Consider the following 16,342-nt stretch of genomic DNA (forward strand, 5'->3'; position numbering starts at 1 on the left):
CTCTCAGCTGCTCGGTGCCGGAGCAGAGCCGCGCTCTGGTCCTGCTGATCCACCCTGCCCAGGTGGAACACAGCCGCTGCTGTGGCAGCAGCCTCTGTAAAACCCGAACCGCGCTGCACTGAGCCCAGCGCCACCGCCTGAATGCCTGAAGCAGCTATGGCTGAGCCCGAGTGTCACCATCCAGGCCGTGCCACAGGCCCGTTCTTCACATGGGTGAGCTGAGGGGTCGTAGGGCCCGGGCGAGCGCCCTTCAGCCTTGCTTCGCTTAAACAGCTTTCTCTCTGCTGTTAAAAGTAGAGTTTAAAAGAGACTTTATTTTGCGGATGACTTACTAAGCCTGGCCTTACCTTGTCAGTGACAGAAGCACCAGGGGTGCAGCCAGGCAGGGGACAGGCCAGAGTATTGTCAAAATACCAGCTTACCCTGAAAACACCAATTCTGAAGGCCCAGAATTAACCACAAAGGTAAAAAAAACCCAAAAAAACGAGAAGCTCTTGCCTCGTTAGTCAATAACTGTTCCTGTGCAGCCACCTCCTTAGGAACTGAAAGCAAACTTTAATAGATCTGACGATAAAAGAATAGAACTGTTGAACACACTTTCTATACGCTATAATGAATATATATACAGAAATACAGTGAAACTTCCTCCAATACAAATACAAAGTGATACTTTGTGCAGCGGTTACAAACAGAAAAGTAGGCTTTCCTACAAGATCCTTAACATACCATAGCAGAAGTGCCCTTACAGTTTCTGATAAAGCAAGTTATTACATTTTTAATTACGTTTATGTAATGAATAGCTGAAGAAAAAATTCAGTTACATGTTATAATGTGTTCAAGTATCTGAAAATAAGTCGGCTTTTGAGTAAGCTAAGGTCTGGGAGATTTTTAGCTGCAGTATCATGTAAATTATGAGTCCTTCAGTGACTTCATAACTAATTAAGAAGGGGAAAATAAGGCTTCATAAATTAGCTGGGAATTATGCTGGCTATTACAAATTAAAAGCACTTTGTCGTTGCGGCAGTACCAATATGTACATATTAACAAAATGAAAAACATGCTGACATCTTCCCGTCAAACACCGCGCTGTCGAACGAACACACTGAACCACCTTACACATGACACGTTCTCCACTCTCCCTGTCTGCAGCAGGAGCTTGTGATGGGTACGAGGATGAGAGGGTTGAGGATGAGACACCCACACCTTGTTCATGCACCGACGGGAACGCGCCCGGCTTACACCTTCTTCCTCTCCGCACCCTCGGCGGGCTCCGCTTTCTGTGCAGGGAAGGCGTGATGGTACAAATGTCTGTGAGTCGCTGCTGCGCTGTACAGTTTGTACAAAGCCTGGGGGGGAATAAAAAAAAAAAAAAAAAAGAAAAGAAGATGGTCATGTCCCCAGCCCCGCTGCATGTCACGCGTACGGGCTGTGCTTTCGCCGTCCTGCTGCAGCGGCGGGTTGTTCTGTGCCAGCGCTTGGTTGTGGCAAGTGTCCCACAGGGGTAAGACTGAAGAGCACCACTTCTGCTAATTTTTAAATGGCTTGGCTATGGGAGGAGCCCCTCGAGTTGCATTAACTTACGGGGGCGGGGAGGGGGTGGGGGGAGGGGGTTTGCCTATGGGTTTCACGCATGAGTTTGAATTTCTGCGTCCTCAGCAGTTTGTTTTACACCACCAGGCAGATAGCCAGCACGTCATATGGCAGGCTCTGCTATGTAATGGGACCCCAGTTTGTCAGGATCATTTTGATTTATCATCCAGATAAATGCAGATTATTATTTTTTCCTTCTAATTTTACGATTTTTCTCTCTGTACCCAGGTGTATTTCCCCCTCTGACAGAAGAGCTGGCCCTGCACAAACAGCACCACAGCCTAACAACCATGTGTTCCTGCAGCACATCGCTGTACCAGTATCGGTACTGGTACCAGTGCGTGGGCTGAGCTGGTGTGGCCGTGGGGCTGCGTGGAGCCAACGCCAGCAACCACGGGGCTGAGACAAGTGATCGCAAGGGCTGGAGGCTGGCATGTAACACCCCATGTCCCCCCCACGCTGGGCTTCCCACCCAGTGCAACGGGCGCAGGAGATGCTGAGCTATGGGGCTGGCTGCAGAGGCTGCGGTGTGAACAGCTGTCACAGCTCTGTTTCCATAGCAAATGCGTTTGTCATTGGGGAAAAAAATATGAAAAAATGACAAAAATAAACTAAAACCGCACCAGCTCCTGCTGGGGACCTCAGGACTGCTGCCGAGTCGGGATTAGCTCAGGATGGGAACAGTCACGGGGCGATGCGTTCCTCTGGTGCTCGGGGAAGATGAGCGAAGCTGGAGAGGCCGAAGCCACAGTGAGGGAGAGGGGGCTGTTGAGGCTCCGGGGTGTTTCAAGCGATGCTGCCCACATCCCAAATGGGCTGTAGGAAAGGGATGTGGGGCTTGGCATGCCAAGTGTTTTGGGATCGGGAATGTAGTGGGCTGGTGGAGGACACTTCATGGAGCTGCTGTGGGTTTCCTCCTCGAAAATACACCTTCAAACGCTCCAGAAGTGAGTGACCTTGCAGCACTTAGCGCTATTTTAGGCTTTTTTTTCTTGCAAAACTGGTCTCACGGAGTTGACTTTTACCTGATGGGATCTGTTCAAAAGCTCATTAATAGCAAAGACCAGGTCCTGCCTCCTGCTGCTGTGCAAGCCAGAGCCAAGCCCAGGGACCCAGAGGTAGGAACGCTCTTAGCTGCTCAGCATTAGTGCCAAAACAGCCGGACTGGGCTGGCTGCTGGGGGGAAAATGGGTTGATTTTCAACACCTTTTTTTTTTAAATGGCCTTCCGACCTGTGAGAGCCGCCCTGACTTTCTTTTGAGGAACTCCCCACATAACAGCGGGTGAAACGTGCGCTGACACTGACAGATGTCAGGCTTCGGTGACACGAGAAAAGACAAAGCTGTCTTCCGTCACACACCTACTGGATTAACATGCATGCACACTAATACAGACTAGTAAGGATGCCTTTTTTGTTTTAATTAGATGCTGATGAGGCTTTGCCTAAACAAGGTTCCAGGTGGCCTCGGCGCAGGCCTGGCAAGCAGTTCAGCGTTGTGCCCCTGCGGTGCCGGGCAAGCGGAGCCACCGGAGCCTGGCACACACGGGCTGCTGACCCCAGTTCCCCTGCCATGCAGGGCGAGAGGGGCTCAGCATGCTGCCCCAGCAGGAGGCTGCGGAGATAAACCATGCCTCCCAGGCTCTGCGTTCAGCTTACTCAAGCCGGGATGGAGTGGTTTTGCCTAAAATACAGTATGCGGCACTTCCAGCTGCACAGAGAGGCCTGACCAAGTATGGGGCCTCCTTGGCTGCTGGGGCAGTGTGATGCCCACACAGCTGGTGCTACAAAACCAACCGGTGTTTTGGTTTGACCTCTCAGCACAACAGGAAAAATCCCCAAACAGAACTGATGGGAGAAAGATGAAAATTCCCATCATAACAAACATCCTCCCCACCCAAATCTCTCCCCCACTTGGCTTCCAGCACTGCCTGGAGCACAGGCCCCACATTCAACGACCTTCCCCAGGCATCTGGATCACAGGGAGCAACCAGAGCCCAGGTGCCAGCAAGTGCCTAGGTGGAGGGCCAGGATGCCGGCCGCTGCCCGGGGCCCTTGCAGCCCCCATCCTCCATGAGCCCAAAGGCAGCGATGCAGCTAAAACGTGCATCTGGGTCCAAGACGCCTTTCCCCGGCAGCCTCCGGCCCATGGGAGCTGAGTGGTGTTGCATGCAGAGAACAAGAGCCACTTACCTCATTCGTGCTTCCCTGGGGAGAGGCATTGGGAAGGGGGAGACAGAAAAAGAAAGAAAAGCATCTCTGTGTATCATGCACATCCACGGGAGCGCACGGGGCTCATGCCTCTGGCCACAGCCACTTGCTGGTGCAACCATGGCCGGGTATTCCCAGGGGGATTCGCCCCGCACAGGCTGCCCCTCTTGCAGGACCCCTCACATCTCCATCCATCCCTCCTGCAGCCGGTCCCGCCACCACAGGACCCTGAGCACTCGCATGGGACAGAGCCACGAAGGCTATGAACCCACCCGGGCCACTTGGCCACCAGCCCTGTGTATCGCAACGGGCCCCGGTGCCCGCAGCAGGGCCGGTACCGCCTGCCTGCACAGCTCCTCGGAAGAACTTTCCCTCCGGTTGGAAAGCTGTGCCACACAGCCCACGCGGACCAGCAGGGTGCCAGGGAGCAGCTGCAGGCACTTTAACCTCTTTATTTTTCCCCAGCTGGGCAAGTTGCAAGCAGGCAGCATCTCTGGCTCCCTGCTGGCTGGGTCTTGTTCTTGCTTAAACCCCCCACTAATTCCTGCAAATGCTGAGCTTGAACACACCAGGAAGGTCCCCGAGCAAAGAGCCGCCGCAGGGGCACTGCGCGCCCGCGGGGGGTTACTGCAGATGCTCAGGCCGCGGAGGTCAGGGCAGCCAGGATGAACCCGCCTGGGATACAGGCAACGAGCTGCCTCCCCATCCAACTTATTTTAAAGGCAGCTCAGCTGAGCAACACCACTACCCAGCTCAGGAATGAAGGAATTGAATAATAAACACTTCCATTTTTTCCTCCCAAAGCTGCATGTTTAGCTCCAGCTGCAGCTCTCTGTGCAGCAACGGGAACCAAGGGAATGTGTTCACTCTCAATCCAAACCTCGCTGTGGATAACAGGCAGGGAAGGAGCAGGTAAAGCTGTTAAGAACGGCCTTTTCTGCCTTGGAGCACTACAGAAATAAAACTCACGACTGCAGCTGGTGGCTTCTGAGGGCCAAGCAAAGAATGAGCTCGCCCGGCTGTGCCACGGGAAGAGCAGGAGGCCACCGCAGGACTGCTCCCCCGCCTGGGGTGACCCGCAGGGTCTGGGCTCCCCCCGGCACCCCTGCAATCAGGGGGGGAAAGGGCTGCTGCACAAGGGGAAACAGGAAAGACCCAGCGTTAAAAATACTGCGGCGGTGGGCTGCGAGATAACCCTGCCCGGGGCCGGCGCTGCAGCGGCGCCATCCAGAAAGCGGGCAGAGCCACGCAGCTGGGGGATTTTTCACAGTGACCATCTTCAAGGTTTCAGAAGTGTTCCTGCTTGACACGGGGGCCCAGCCACGAGCTTCACATGTTGTTTGGGGAAAAAAAGGAATCGAAAAAGAGCGGGTGAGACCCACCGAGCCAGCACAGCTGTGGCTGTAATGGGAAAGCGGAGCCCAGTGCCAAAGCGGGCAGAGCCGAGACCTGGGCTCAGCCTCCCGCAGAGGGGGGAGAGCCAGACCCCTGCCCCGCACCAGGGCGGAGATCCAGGCCTTCCTTTTTGACATACAGACACACACACCCAAAAGGCGCAGCCCCAGGTCTGTGACAGCCTTCCCCTAGGGACCCTTGGCAAAGCTGCCCCGTTCCCGCAAGGGCCGAGGCTCCACAGGCTGGCATTTGGTGATGGGTAAGACAAGAAGAAAAAAAAAGGCAGAACAAAAGAGCTTGCTGTGAGTTTTCTCATCCACAGCCGGGATCTACACGGCTTGTCTTTTCACTTTGGGCAGGATTCAGAGGCTCAGGCTCAAGCAGGGGAAGGGGTGGCCTGGGACGCAGCTCCAGCCTCGCTGTTCACTCCTGCTCTGACGCTCCTTGCACTGCCTACCTGTGCTACAGCCACCGGGCACTACCCCCCAGCCCATCACCTCCAGTCCCTGAGACATCTCCCCCTTACAATCAACTCCACAGACTGACCTGAAACCATTTCCTCTATCTCTGCTTTCCCCACCTAGATGGTCTAAGGAATGGATTAAAACTCATCGTCCCGCTGTCTGAAGAAGACGGGGCACAGGTCATCTCCTCCCCCCCGATCACAGCACAACCAGCTCACACAGCTGGATCTGCCCAGGCAGGTCCAGCCAGAGCATCTAACAACCCTACATGCAAAAGCCATCTCAAAGGGGAGGAAAAGCCCCAGGAAACTCAACACTTAAGAACTTGGTAGAAGTTTGTTTGTTTGTTTGTTTGTTTGTTTTAAATCAAAAGCTCTTTATCCTACCTGGTCCCATAACGCTGCGGCCACTTGGTCTATTACTGCGCCCAGTTCTCTGTACTCCCCAGAGTATCTGATATATGCCCAGGTACACAGTGTGATAAGTGTCAAGCCCATGATCATGTTGCACAGACTGGCTATGATGTCCAAGCCAATGAAGCCGGTCACTCCAGCTATCACGTAAGTGATGAAGATGACCACAAAGAGCGTGGCGGGGGTGCGGGCGGCATGGAAGATGTTCTTGCTGTCGTTGTGCTTGATGTACTGGATGTAGAGCTCATCTATCTCGTTCTCCAGCTGCTGGAGGTAGCGACGGCTGAATTCCTCCCCACCCATCTTCTTCACCCCACGAAACAGCTTCACAGCCTCTTCCTTCAGCTCCACATGCTTGGTCTGGAGGTCACTAGGCGCAAGGAAGGGCTTGTCCCCACCACAGACCTGTGTGGGAAACACAGTCCGATCACTCCAGAAACCTCAGCACCCACAGCTCCTGTGCTGTGCTAACCACTGGAATCAGGGCTCTACAGGCTCCCATTTAGCACAGACCACTGGATCCTGCAGGAAGACCCCCACAGCTGTGCTGCTCATCAGGGATAGCTCTGCAAGGTGCAGATTAAAACTGGTGTCTGCACAGGGAAGCTGCATCCCACAGCTCCTCTACTGAGTTCGCTCACAGCCCAAGCCAGCACCTCAGGCAACATTGTTGGCTGCGCTGCACCGACCTGCAGGACCCTGAACCCCGGCATTTTCTAGTGCTGGAGGCTCCACGGCATTTTCCTTCTGCTTCAGAGTATGGACACATTCGTTTTAAGGTGCAGGGCAGTCCACAGGCAGTTTGGCCATGCAGCTCTGTCCCTTTTTCCTGCCACCAGGCAGCAATCTCCAATACTGATGAACAGAGCGGGGGCCTGGAAGTGGCTGGAGGCAGGCTGGCGTCTGACCTTCACCTTAAACATCACAACCATCCCCTCACCAGAGCTGAGAGATGGGCTGACATGGAAGGGCACAGGTGAAAAGCCAGTTATAATGACTCTATTCCCTAATTAGGACCAGCCATAGCATGGGCTGCATGGTCACACAGCACTGCCACCCCGCTACATCACATTTTTGGGTTGCACCTACCCACACTGGGGAACACTGGGAAGAGGATGCAAATTCAGCAGAGGCCATGTGGTCTGCAAAAAGCTGCCATGGGATGAAACAGTGACCATCCCCTGTCCTGCCATGATACCCTGACCGGCATTGCTCTCCTCCAGCCTGTGAGAAAGCCCCTTCTCCACCACGCACATAGGAGAGACCCCCTTTGGGACCCTGACTGCACTGTGACCGGTCCTGGACAAGTCCATGCAGGACACTCTCGACCAAGAATGCAGGCAGGGAGGTTTCCCCATGAGGACAGGGGAACCAGGTGATATGAGCGCGGTGAAACTACATGCTCAGAGCCACCTACCTCTTCCATTCTTCTGCTGTAGGTGTCTTTGGCAGTGGCAACTGCTGCTAAATTGTTGGCTTCTGCTGTGGCCTGCAGGAAGGGCAAAAGGGGTACAAAGTTCAGTTGCAGAAAGGTAAGGTTAGTGTAACTGTAAAGAGTAATGGCCACTGGGTACCCGTGGTCCACACGTGCACGGGGCCAGGACATGTGCATGGTACCCCGCTGCACACGTACAGAATTAAACAGCTCCCTTGTCTTAGCCAAGTGCACTCTCCCCAGCCTCTGGCCAATGCCAAATAAGATCATCCCATACTGACACATCCAGAGTTCTCAGTCCCTCCAGGAAAAAGCCCGCATGGAGAAAGGATTCCTACCCTCCAAGCCAGAGCAACAAAAACTTTGGCTTAAGCTGTGGGAAACAGCAAAAAAACAGATAAAAGGCTCAGTCATATGTAAACAGCTACAGCTGCAACCTCCCGCAAAGCTGTCTGGCTCAGAGAGCGGAGCTGCAGCCCAGCAGCCACTGCCCACGTGCAGGGCCATGTCACCTTCCTGTGCGGCCCCACCGCAGCCAATGATGATGCTATTTACCTGTGGGGGAATCATTTCAGCTAAGCCAGCTGACACTGTGTGCAGAGAGAGTCACCACAGTCCACAAGCCGTGTTGCCACAATTGCTAAGCTATACCAGACTCGTGACTGTCAAATACTTTCCAAAAGAGCCATTTCTTGGGTTGTTAAACTTAAGGCATTTGAAACAAAATCACAGTAGACCCAATACACTGCACTAGCTGGCCACCGCTGACCATTAACTGGAAATAAATGGCAATTATAGCGCGTGAATGCCCACCAGGTCACACCTCACACTCGCATACCTGCAGCATCGACTTTGGGTGTGGCAATTCTTCCCCTTGGTAGATCTTTATGTATGCCTGCAAAACAGCACACGGACAATGAAATCACACTGAATGCGGCACACACAAGTGACACACAAACACCCCCACCCAGCTCCAGTCACAGCTTTAACAGGATGTTAAGAGCACGCAAGAGGAGGACGTTCCTGGCACAAGATGGCTTTGGCAGGGGATGCTCTGTCAGAAAATGCTACTTAAGATGGCTTGCGGTCCACTCCTTGGGTGGCCTGAGTCAGCCACTCAAGTCTCACACTATCTCTACTGCTGGATTTGCACCTACCTCCATCCTTTACTGAAGGAGAAGGAGCCAGAGTCAGGTAGCTCTGGAGAGTAGGTGGTGAGAGTTACTCAATAATGTCTTGCATTAAAATGTCCCAGTAGTCATGACAACAAAACTAAGCTTTTTCCAAAGGCAACAGGAACACAGCCGTCAGCCTCCCTCCCTCTGGTCCTCAGTTCTCCTGGGGAGGGAAACAGCCCTGCCCACCCGGTGGCCATACTGCGTGGGCAAATATGCGACCGGGAGGTGTTTGCTTTCTGCAGCAATGACAGTCAGGACTATTAGCTGGACCAAGAACATTTCCTCTGGCCATCAAGCGCTGGCTTGCCTGCTGCTGCTTTACCCTTTAATCACAGCAAAAGTGCAAGCACGCCACAGATGAATAAGCCCACTTTCTCTTACATAAGCCAATACCTTAAAATACTCCACAAGGCCTCGACAGGTGATATGGTTTCCATTGATCTCCTTAACATCCAGGCTCTCAGGACTAAGAAGCCAAGGTATCAAAATCTTCAAGTTCTTGATGAACTCATCGTCTATTTCTGGAAACAAAACCCAATGCCATCAGCACCAGCCCGAAGGCAGACTGGCGAACGTGAAACGAGAGCAGGAGAGTCAAGCCAGAGACTCAGACACTATATCGTAGTGATGCCAGTACTCAGAAATGATCATGGCCCCAGTTAAGTTGTTACTGAACTCACAGACAGAATATACAGCTGTGCATACATCCACAAACCAGCTTCATGGTCTCAAAAATATATGTGCAAACACAAATGTGACTGCATAGGTAAAAGAACCTGCTTTCGCTGATGATGCTGGTAATGTGCATGCAACACTGACAGCCAGAGAGCAGCTGCTTCTTGCCTAGACACACTCTTTGCAAATCATGACCTTTAGTGTACAGGGCATGGACCCATGCCGTGCCTTCCCTTTGTTCTGCTCCATGGCACCCGTAGTGGAAATCCTCTGCCAGGGCTCAGGCTTTCTGGCTCCCATCCCTGCCACCTCCTGAGCAGGTAAGGTTTTCTGTGTCAAGTTCTTGGTCCTCTATAAACCCATAAGTGAAATTCTCATTGCAAAGCATTTTAAAGCTTTTGCAAACGATTAGGCACTTGGCACAGGTATGCTAAGTAATCCTGCGAGTGACTGTGCATTTGTATTGCACCATTAAATGCTCCTTGGTGCAGGTACCAGGAACAGGCACAATCTCTGCTCCTACCAACCTGTCCCCTTTGCCAAAGCTCAGGGCTGGCGCAGGGTGCTGTTTGAGGGGTCCATGAGGTGCTTGTGTCACTTCAACAGAGGCAGACTCATCTCCTAACAGTCATTCTCAGGGCTTCATAGTGCCTGACATTCATTTATTGCCATTTAAATTAAACTGTACAGACTGGACAGAAAAAACAATGCAACATCCAGGCATTTGGAAGGTAAGGAGAGAGGGGACACTTCCCCACATCTGCTCCAACAGATCACAAAAAGCTGGTTACGGCTCTGAGGGAACAGGAAAACGGCATCAAGACACAGCTGACAACTCCTGTGCCAGTTCTGCACACACTACTCATTCAATACTACTCAGCACCTGAAATTAAGGGGGGAGCTAAGAGAGATCAGCTCAGTTTCCATAAGCATGCCTGCCTGTAGAGGAATGAAGGCAGGTTAATTACCATTGATAACATACAGCTGTGGGCTGGCTTCAGTGGCGGAGGGTTGGATGATGTAGATAAGGTGCAGCTGTGGCTGGTTCTGTTAAGAGGTTGGGCAGCCAAAGAAGAGAGAGCAGCTGAGGAAGAGAGAGGAGGAAGAAGCAGAGAGAATGCGTGCCCTGGATGAGGAGAGACTAGAGAAGGCAGCAGAGGGACTGGCATGAAGAGTATGTTGGTATGTGGTAGTACAAGGCCTTGCTGCAGCCGGCTAGTTTGGAGAGTGCTGTGACACCCAGCCCTGCTGCCTTGCCATCCTGCTTGCTAGTTGGCACCGAGTTTGCCAGAAGAACAAGTCTGATCACTAGGCAGATAAAACCAGAGAAAAACATCCTTCTGCTGCTAATTTAAGTGACTAATGGGCCGCTGTCTCTACTGCTAAGATCACAAGCTGCCTGTAAGCAGTGATGCTGGTAAGCAGGTGGTTCCCAACAAACACCTAAAAAAATCCACAGCACGTGGCTCTTTCAGAGTGGAGAATCTTACCACAGCTTTTTTTCCTTCCCCTCTTTTTTTTAACCTGTTGAACTAAGCCTGCCCTGTAGGGAAACCACTGATCAGATAAATCAGGAAGATTAAATATTCCTTGGAAAGCTTTTCAAAGTGAAGTAACATTCTCTTGATAGCAAGCAGGACCGGCCTTCCACCCTCCCCAAGCACCAGCCTGCCTTGCAGCAACCAGCCCACACCACTGCATCTGTGCCGAATTGCAGGTGAGGCACGGGAGTTAACTGGGGGCTCAACACCACGTCCACACACACCTCCTGGCCCAGCCCTGCCCTTCCCCATTTGCCTGGCAGCCATCTGTCCTCACAGGGCTTACTGCCAGGGGCTCCTTGACATTTTCAGCCTCCCACACCTTTTCTGCCTCCACTTCTGTCTGCTGGACTCGGAAGAAGAAGCTGAGCGCGTGTACATCACTGAGAAGAGGATCCAACTCCTCTCCTGGAATTTTCATGAAAAATACTTAATAGAGGTTTCAGGAACCAGCGGAACAGTCTGCCAGGGCATCCAAGGTATCAGCCTAAAAACCAGACCTTTGCCTTCATACCTTTCAGTTTTCCATCAAAATTCGGGTTGGTGGCAACTTTCAGGCCCGGGTGAGGCAAGAGGAAGCAGGAGATTTTGGTGAAGCAGGAATGGATGTGCTTTCTGACGTTCTGCAGCTCTTCATGCTGATTTCCTGAGACCTGCGAGAGACCAGTTTGGGATCAGGGAGTTTCCTTCTGATAGGGACACTGGTAATGCTGGGCCCACGGTGCTGGCAGAAGCACGGGGTACTTTCCATTTTGGCTGCTTACAGAGGGAAAAAACAACACAGGAGGACATTCCATAGGGATACGCTGCATAGAGGACAAAGACAAGGCTCTTCCAGCGACCAAGGAACTAGCGCATCTCTGACCACGTGCCCTGGGGCATGTTATTATCATTCGGAAAATGTGCATGTCCATGTATGACTGGAATACAAAAACATGTGGGATTTCCCACTAGGGCCTTCTTTGTCTCACATTTAATTAGGCCTCTCTAGACCAAATCACCCATGCATTTCCTGATTAATCCCAGGGGAGCCCGTGCCCATCATTTTTACTGTACAACCACCTCTTACTAAAACATCGTTCCGGCTCTCTTGGGAATCTGCTGACTCCCATCTCTAACACCTCTCCCAGCAAGAGACCCGCAGGGAGCCTGGGCTGGGGCAGAGGCCTAGCACAGGCGGTCTCAGCCCTCCACTGAACATGGCAAGGAAATTCAGGCTCCTAAAATGGCTCTTGCATGATTTTAAGGCACTGGCTAAGTGTGCCCATAACCAGCACGTTGCAGTTCAAACCTATCAGCCAGCGCTGCGGCCACCCAGCTGAACCCTCACTGGTGCGGGTGCTCTGCACCCCATTCCTTGTTCCCTGCCCAGGATTACACCCTCCAGCACCAGTCATCCCCCAGATCAAGGTCTCGCCCTCGTGCTCCACACACTCTCCATCCATGCAGGTGATGGCAGTGTATCATCCCTGGGTCACAAGCCAATTTGCTTCCTCAGTCTCCATCACCCAAAGCGTACCCCCAGGCTAGCTCTGCTCACTAAGTGAACCCAGATCAGAAAGAACGCACCTTCAGCCGCTTCTCCAAAAATCTTGCACCACCATCAGATCCGTAGGAAAATTCGTAAGGGAAGCTCCAGTCACGAACAAGAAATATAAGGGACTAGAAAACAGAAACACATGGGGGTCAGTGCCATACAGCCCCCAGCGGCTCCAGCGCCAGCTCAGAGAAACTCATCTTTCTCTGTTGCTCTGTGGTTCTCTGCTAACACAGGACCAGGAGTGGCTACAGGAGATGCCTAATTCTGCCGTACGTTATCAAAAGGGGGTCCACATGGGATTTTGGGGCCTCCCTCCCTGCCACCACCACTTGCAGCAAACACTGGAGTCCACAGCGGTGGCAGAACCCCCCCAGCACCCTCGCCCCCACCTTCATGCCACCACGAGACCCGGCCCCGAGTCCCTGCCTAGCTCCAGCAGCGTCTCACACCTCCACGGGTGGAAATACCCCTCTGTGCAGGGCCAGCCCACAGTGACACCCAGACCACGCAGACTGGCCGCACGTGTGGCTGTGTCCTACAAAGGGAAGGGGGGAGCAAACCCCCGACGGCTGCATGGGTTTGCTGGGCGGCAGTCTGATCCCCTAGCTGGAAGAATAGCATCAATCATTTAAACTGCAAAACAAGAAAGAGAATTTTGCTAACCAGGACAAAAGGCAACGAGCTCTCTAATTCCAGCCACATTTAGTTCCATCCTATGGGAATTTTACAGGCTCATTTTTTCAGCCTTTTTCACTGGGCAGCCTTCCAGACAGACTTTTAATGAGAAGCAGATGCAGGATAACGAGGGTGAATAAGAAATCACTGGCTTTTGTAATCTTTATTGAGGCATTCAAAGTTCCTATGCAATAAATAAATAAATACCAGTATGGTCAACTTTTAATCCATTTAAAAAAAAAAAGTTTTCAGAAGAAATCATGTCTCCAGTGTCTCATCTGTGCAAGGGACCTGTGTCCTGTGTAACAAATACACGGCTTGGAGGGGGGAGCCCTGAACGCCGAAGCCCAGGAGGGCCTGGCAGGGGTGCCAGGGTTCCTCTCATGCACATGAATAAGCAGGTCAAGTGAGCAGAATCCATTTCATTGGAATATCCCCAGAAATTGTCTATGTTTAGAACAAAGATTTAGTGGAGGAAGGGAAAATATTTCCCTTCCTTATTTCTCTTCCATAAAACATCAGAAAAGGTTAAAAAAAAAAAAAAAAAAAAAAGGAGAGAGAGAAATGGCCAACCCACTGTTCTAACTGCCTGACAATCCACAGTGACTGCACCCAGGCAGCTGTTTCAGGACACACTGTTCTTTCTAAGATCATGAGATGCTTAGGAGATATGTCCATGTTTAGGACTTTTCCACAAACACGCTATGCATGTCTTGCACTGTTTGACTCAGGAATTATTTTCTTTTTTCTTAAGCAAAATTGTTCCTGATTTTACTGTGCCCTAGCCACTCCCACTCAGCAAACTGCCAGGCACTACACAGAGCCTTTGCATCACGATCAGGACCAGCATCTGGCCAGGGCTCATGGAGCAGCACAGGCGGTTCCACTTCAGCACAAGTGTGAGGACACACCGCGGAGAGGAAGGAGCCAAAGGGAAATGTTAATTTTCCACTGCCAAGTATTACTTCCCTTCCAGCAGGATCAATGCAACTGCCCCACTAATGATGCTTTTGCTGTACTCCCTGCTTGGCAGCATTTTCCTATAGGAGCTGCTTTCCAAAGCTTCCTTTACAGATTTGTATATTTTAAGGACAAAAGAGGTTCAGCTTGTTTGACTTACAGGCCTGGAACCTCACCCAAGAAACTCAAGCTGTAGACTTCTGCAAAAAAAGCTGTCTCGGTTTAAAGCCTCCAGCTCCCAGAGAAGCCCCTGCATCTCTCATTAAGCTACCCTAACCATTAAATTGGCCCCTCATTAACAGCATGCTCCCTGTTGCTAGTCTGACTTTGTCTAGCCTCAACCACAAACACAGAGAAGCACCAGGCTCATCCTCCCCACTGGAAAAGCAATTTATTTGCCATCACCCTTCTCCTGCTTCCTAATCCAAATACTCGGCTGCCTTTAAAACCGTGCTTTGCAGGAAACCAGCCCACTTTGCGATGTGGCCAGGAGATCTCCGTTGCTCACCTGGTCACATCACCATCGATCCCTCTACCAAATGTTACCACATCCGCAACAGTTACCAACAGCCGTTTGATATTTTTCCCCCCAGATCATTAATGAAGATGACAGTGAATCAGAGAGACCCTGGGGGAAGCCCCAAGGAAACACTTCTGAAAGATGATGATTCCTTATTAAAATTAGTTCAGCGTGCTCTATCGTCTATCAGTTAATGAGTTTTTAATCCATTTACAATGGATTAAAAGAGACAATGCTGACTTGGTATGCTGTTCACTTGCCTTTAATCAGCACTGTAGGGAGATAAGGCTTACAGAAAGCCACGTATCATGGTGATAGTTACCTTTATCAACCAAACTCATGGTCTTTTAAAAATTGATAATGGGATTGTTCGACAAGACTTGCTATCCACAAAACCGTGTGACTTGACAGCAATTACAGTCTTTGGTAAAATCTGAGCCTATTATCCAGTCCTAATGACTTAAGCATATTTACAAGTTTCCCCTTACAGCCTCCTTTTTATTGAAGGAGTAGAAAGGATTTCACGTTCACTGAAATACTTGGCTATGTTATCCTGATAGTTCCTAAATAAGGAACAAGAATATTTATTTAATGTCTGGCTTTTTTCTGTACCATGTTACAATTTTCTCCTAGCTCTTGCTACTCCAAGTCATATATTTTTACTGGTAGCTTTCACATCATTTATGAGTCAACTGTCCATGCCAGCATCCAGTATACCCTCAAAACTCCCCAAAATCTCAGACTGTCCATTTGTTGTATTTTTTAACCTTTTATTCCCACTTCTTGACCACAGACACCCTATAAACCCCTTAGGACTTCCAGGAACGTGGTGAGGACAGCAATTCTCTTTTTACGTTAGAAGGTAAAAGTAAAATAGCTGTAACCCATTCCCAATTACTATTTGTGTTTTTACAGCATGTTTTTCTCTCTGCTATCTCCCACTTTGAGAAGCTCACAAATCCTCATCCATCTACCACCTAACCTAATGTGGATGACAGCTGGAAGTTGGACCAAGCCATTGGGACCACCAGAGAGCATCAGGTTAAAGGAACGACCTGTACAAGGAACGACAAGAAGGCCAGAGCCCCACAGACGGGATCTTCCTTCTGTTTACCATCCCCATCGTGCAATGAGCCCTGCAGCCCCACTGCAGTGTGAGGATGCGGGGGTAACTCACAGCATTGCTCCCTTCATCCCCTTAGGCCCTGCTCCCTGCCTCACACCTGGTCCCACAGACCTCTAAAAGCTTCCAAACCTGTTCAACCGCCCTCCCAGGTGCACAGGATTCAGTGCAGCCATAATCAAAGCCATACAAAATCACAACTCCATCTGTTAAAGGACTGAAGCTTTTGTGAGCTGCCACAGCCATGCCACGGATACCTTCTGCCCCCCTCCCTTCTGCTTTATCTCTTTTCACCTATATTCACTCTCCTCCTGGACAGGGCTGTCACAGCCAACTATCCTCCCATCCCTGCAAGTGCTCACAGCTCTGGTGTCCAGAGCAAGCTGGAGTCTGGCCGACACTCTCCCTTCTTTGAATGCCAGATTTTCACAGGTTGGGAAGCAGCAGGGTGAACAGATGTCCCTTACTTGAAATTAAGACCCCACTTAAACTGAGCCTTCCCACAGCTCTGCTGTCACTCACAAAACCTCTGAGCTAATCCTCATCCTTTCATTTTGCCAGGAGCAGGGATTCCCAGGGCAGGCAGCTTCAAACCCCTCAGAGCAAAGGCTGGGGAGAGTCCCC

At 51.2% G+C, this 16,342-nt stretch overlaps 1 protein-coding gene across 2 annotated transcripts in view; it reads right to left on the bottom strand.

The window, feature by feature from the left end:
* Positions 1 to 534: 534 nt before the first annotated feature.
* Positions 535 to 16,342, bottom strand: part of ATL1 (atlastin GTPase 1) — a 32,251-nt gene continuing 16,443 nt past the window's right edge. The window contains exons 7-14 of one of the 2 annotated variants that reach the window (XM_056345672.1): positions 12,470 to 12,562; positions 11,415 to 11,553; positions 9,078 to 9,205; positions 8,345 to 8,401; positions 7,489 to 7,560; positions 6,045 to 6,476; positions 3,782 to 3,796; positions 535 to 1,346 (exon numbers count right to left, since the gene is read on the bottom strand). In XM_056345672.1, coding sequence (XP_056201647.1) covers positions 1,236 to 1,346; positions 3,782 to 3,796; positions 6,045 to 6,476; positions 7,489 to 7,560; positions 8,345 to 8,401; positions 9,078 to 9,205; positions 11,415 to 11,553; positions 12,470 to 12,562 — 1,047 coding nt within the window. In that variant the 3' untranslated portion in view covers positions 535 to 1,235. The remainder of the gene's footprint in view (positions 1,347 to 3,781; positions 3,797 to 6,044; positions 6,477 to 7,488; positions 7,561 to 8,344; positions 8,402 to 9,077; positions 9,206 to 11,414; positions 11,554 to 12,469; positions 12,563 to 16,342) is intronic. The other variant, XM_056345673.1, reaches the window with a different exon arrangement.

Source organism: Falco biarmicus, chromosome 7 (assembly GCF_023638135.1).
Source record: "Falco biarmicus isolate bFalBia1 chromosome 7, bFalBia1.pri, whole genome shotgun sequence".
In the NCBI taxonomy this organism is placed as follows: domain Eukaryota; kingdom Metazoa; phylum Chordata; class Aves; order Falconiformes; family Falconidae; genus Falco; species Falco biarmicus.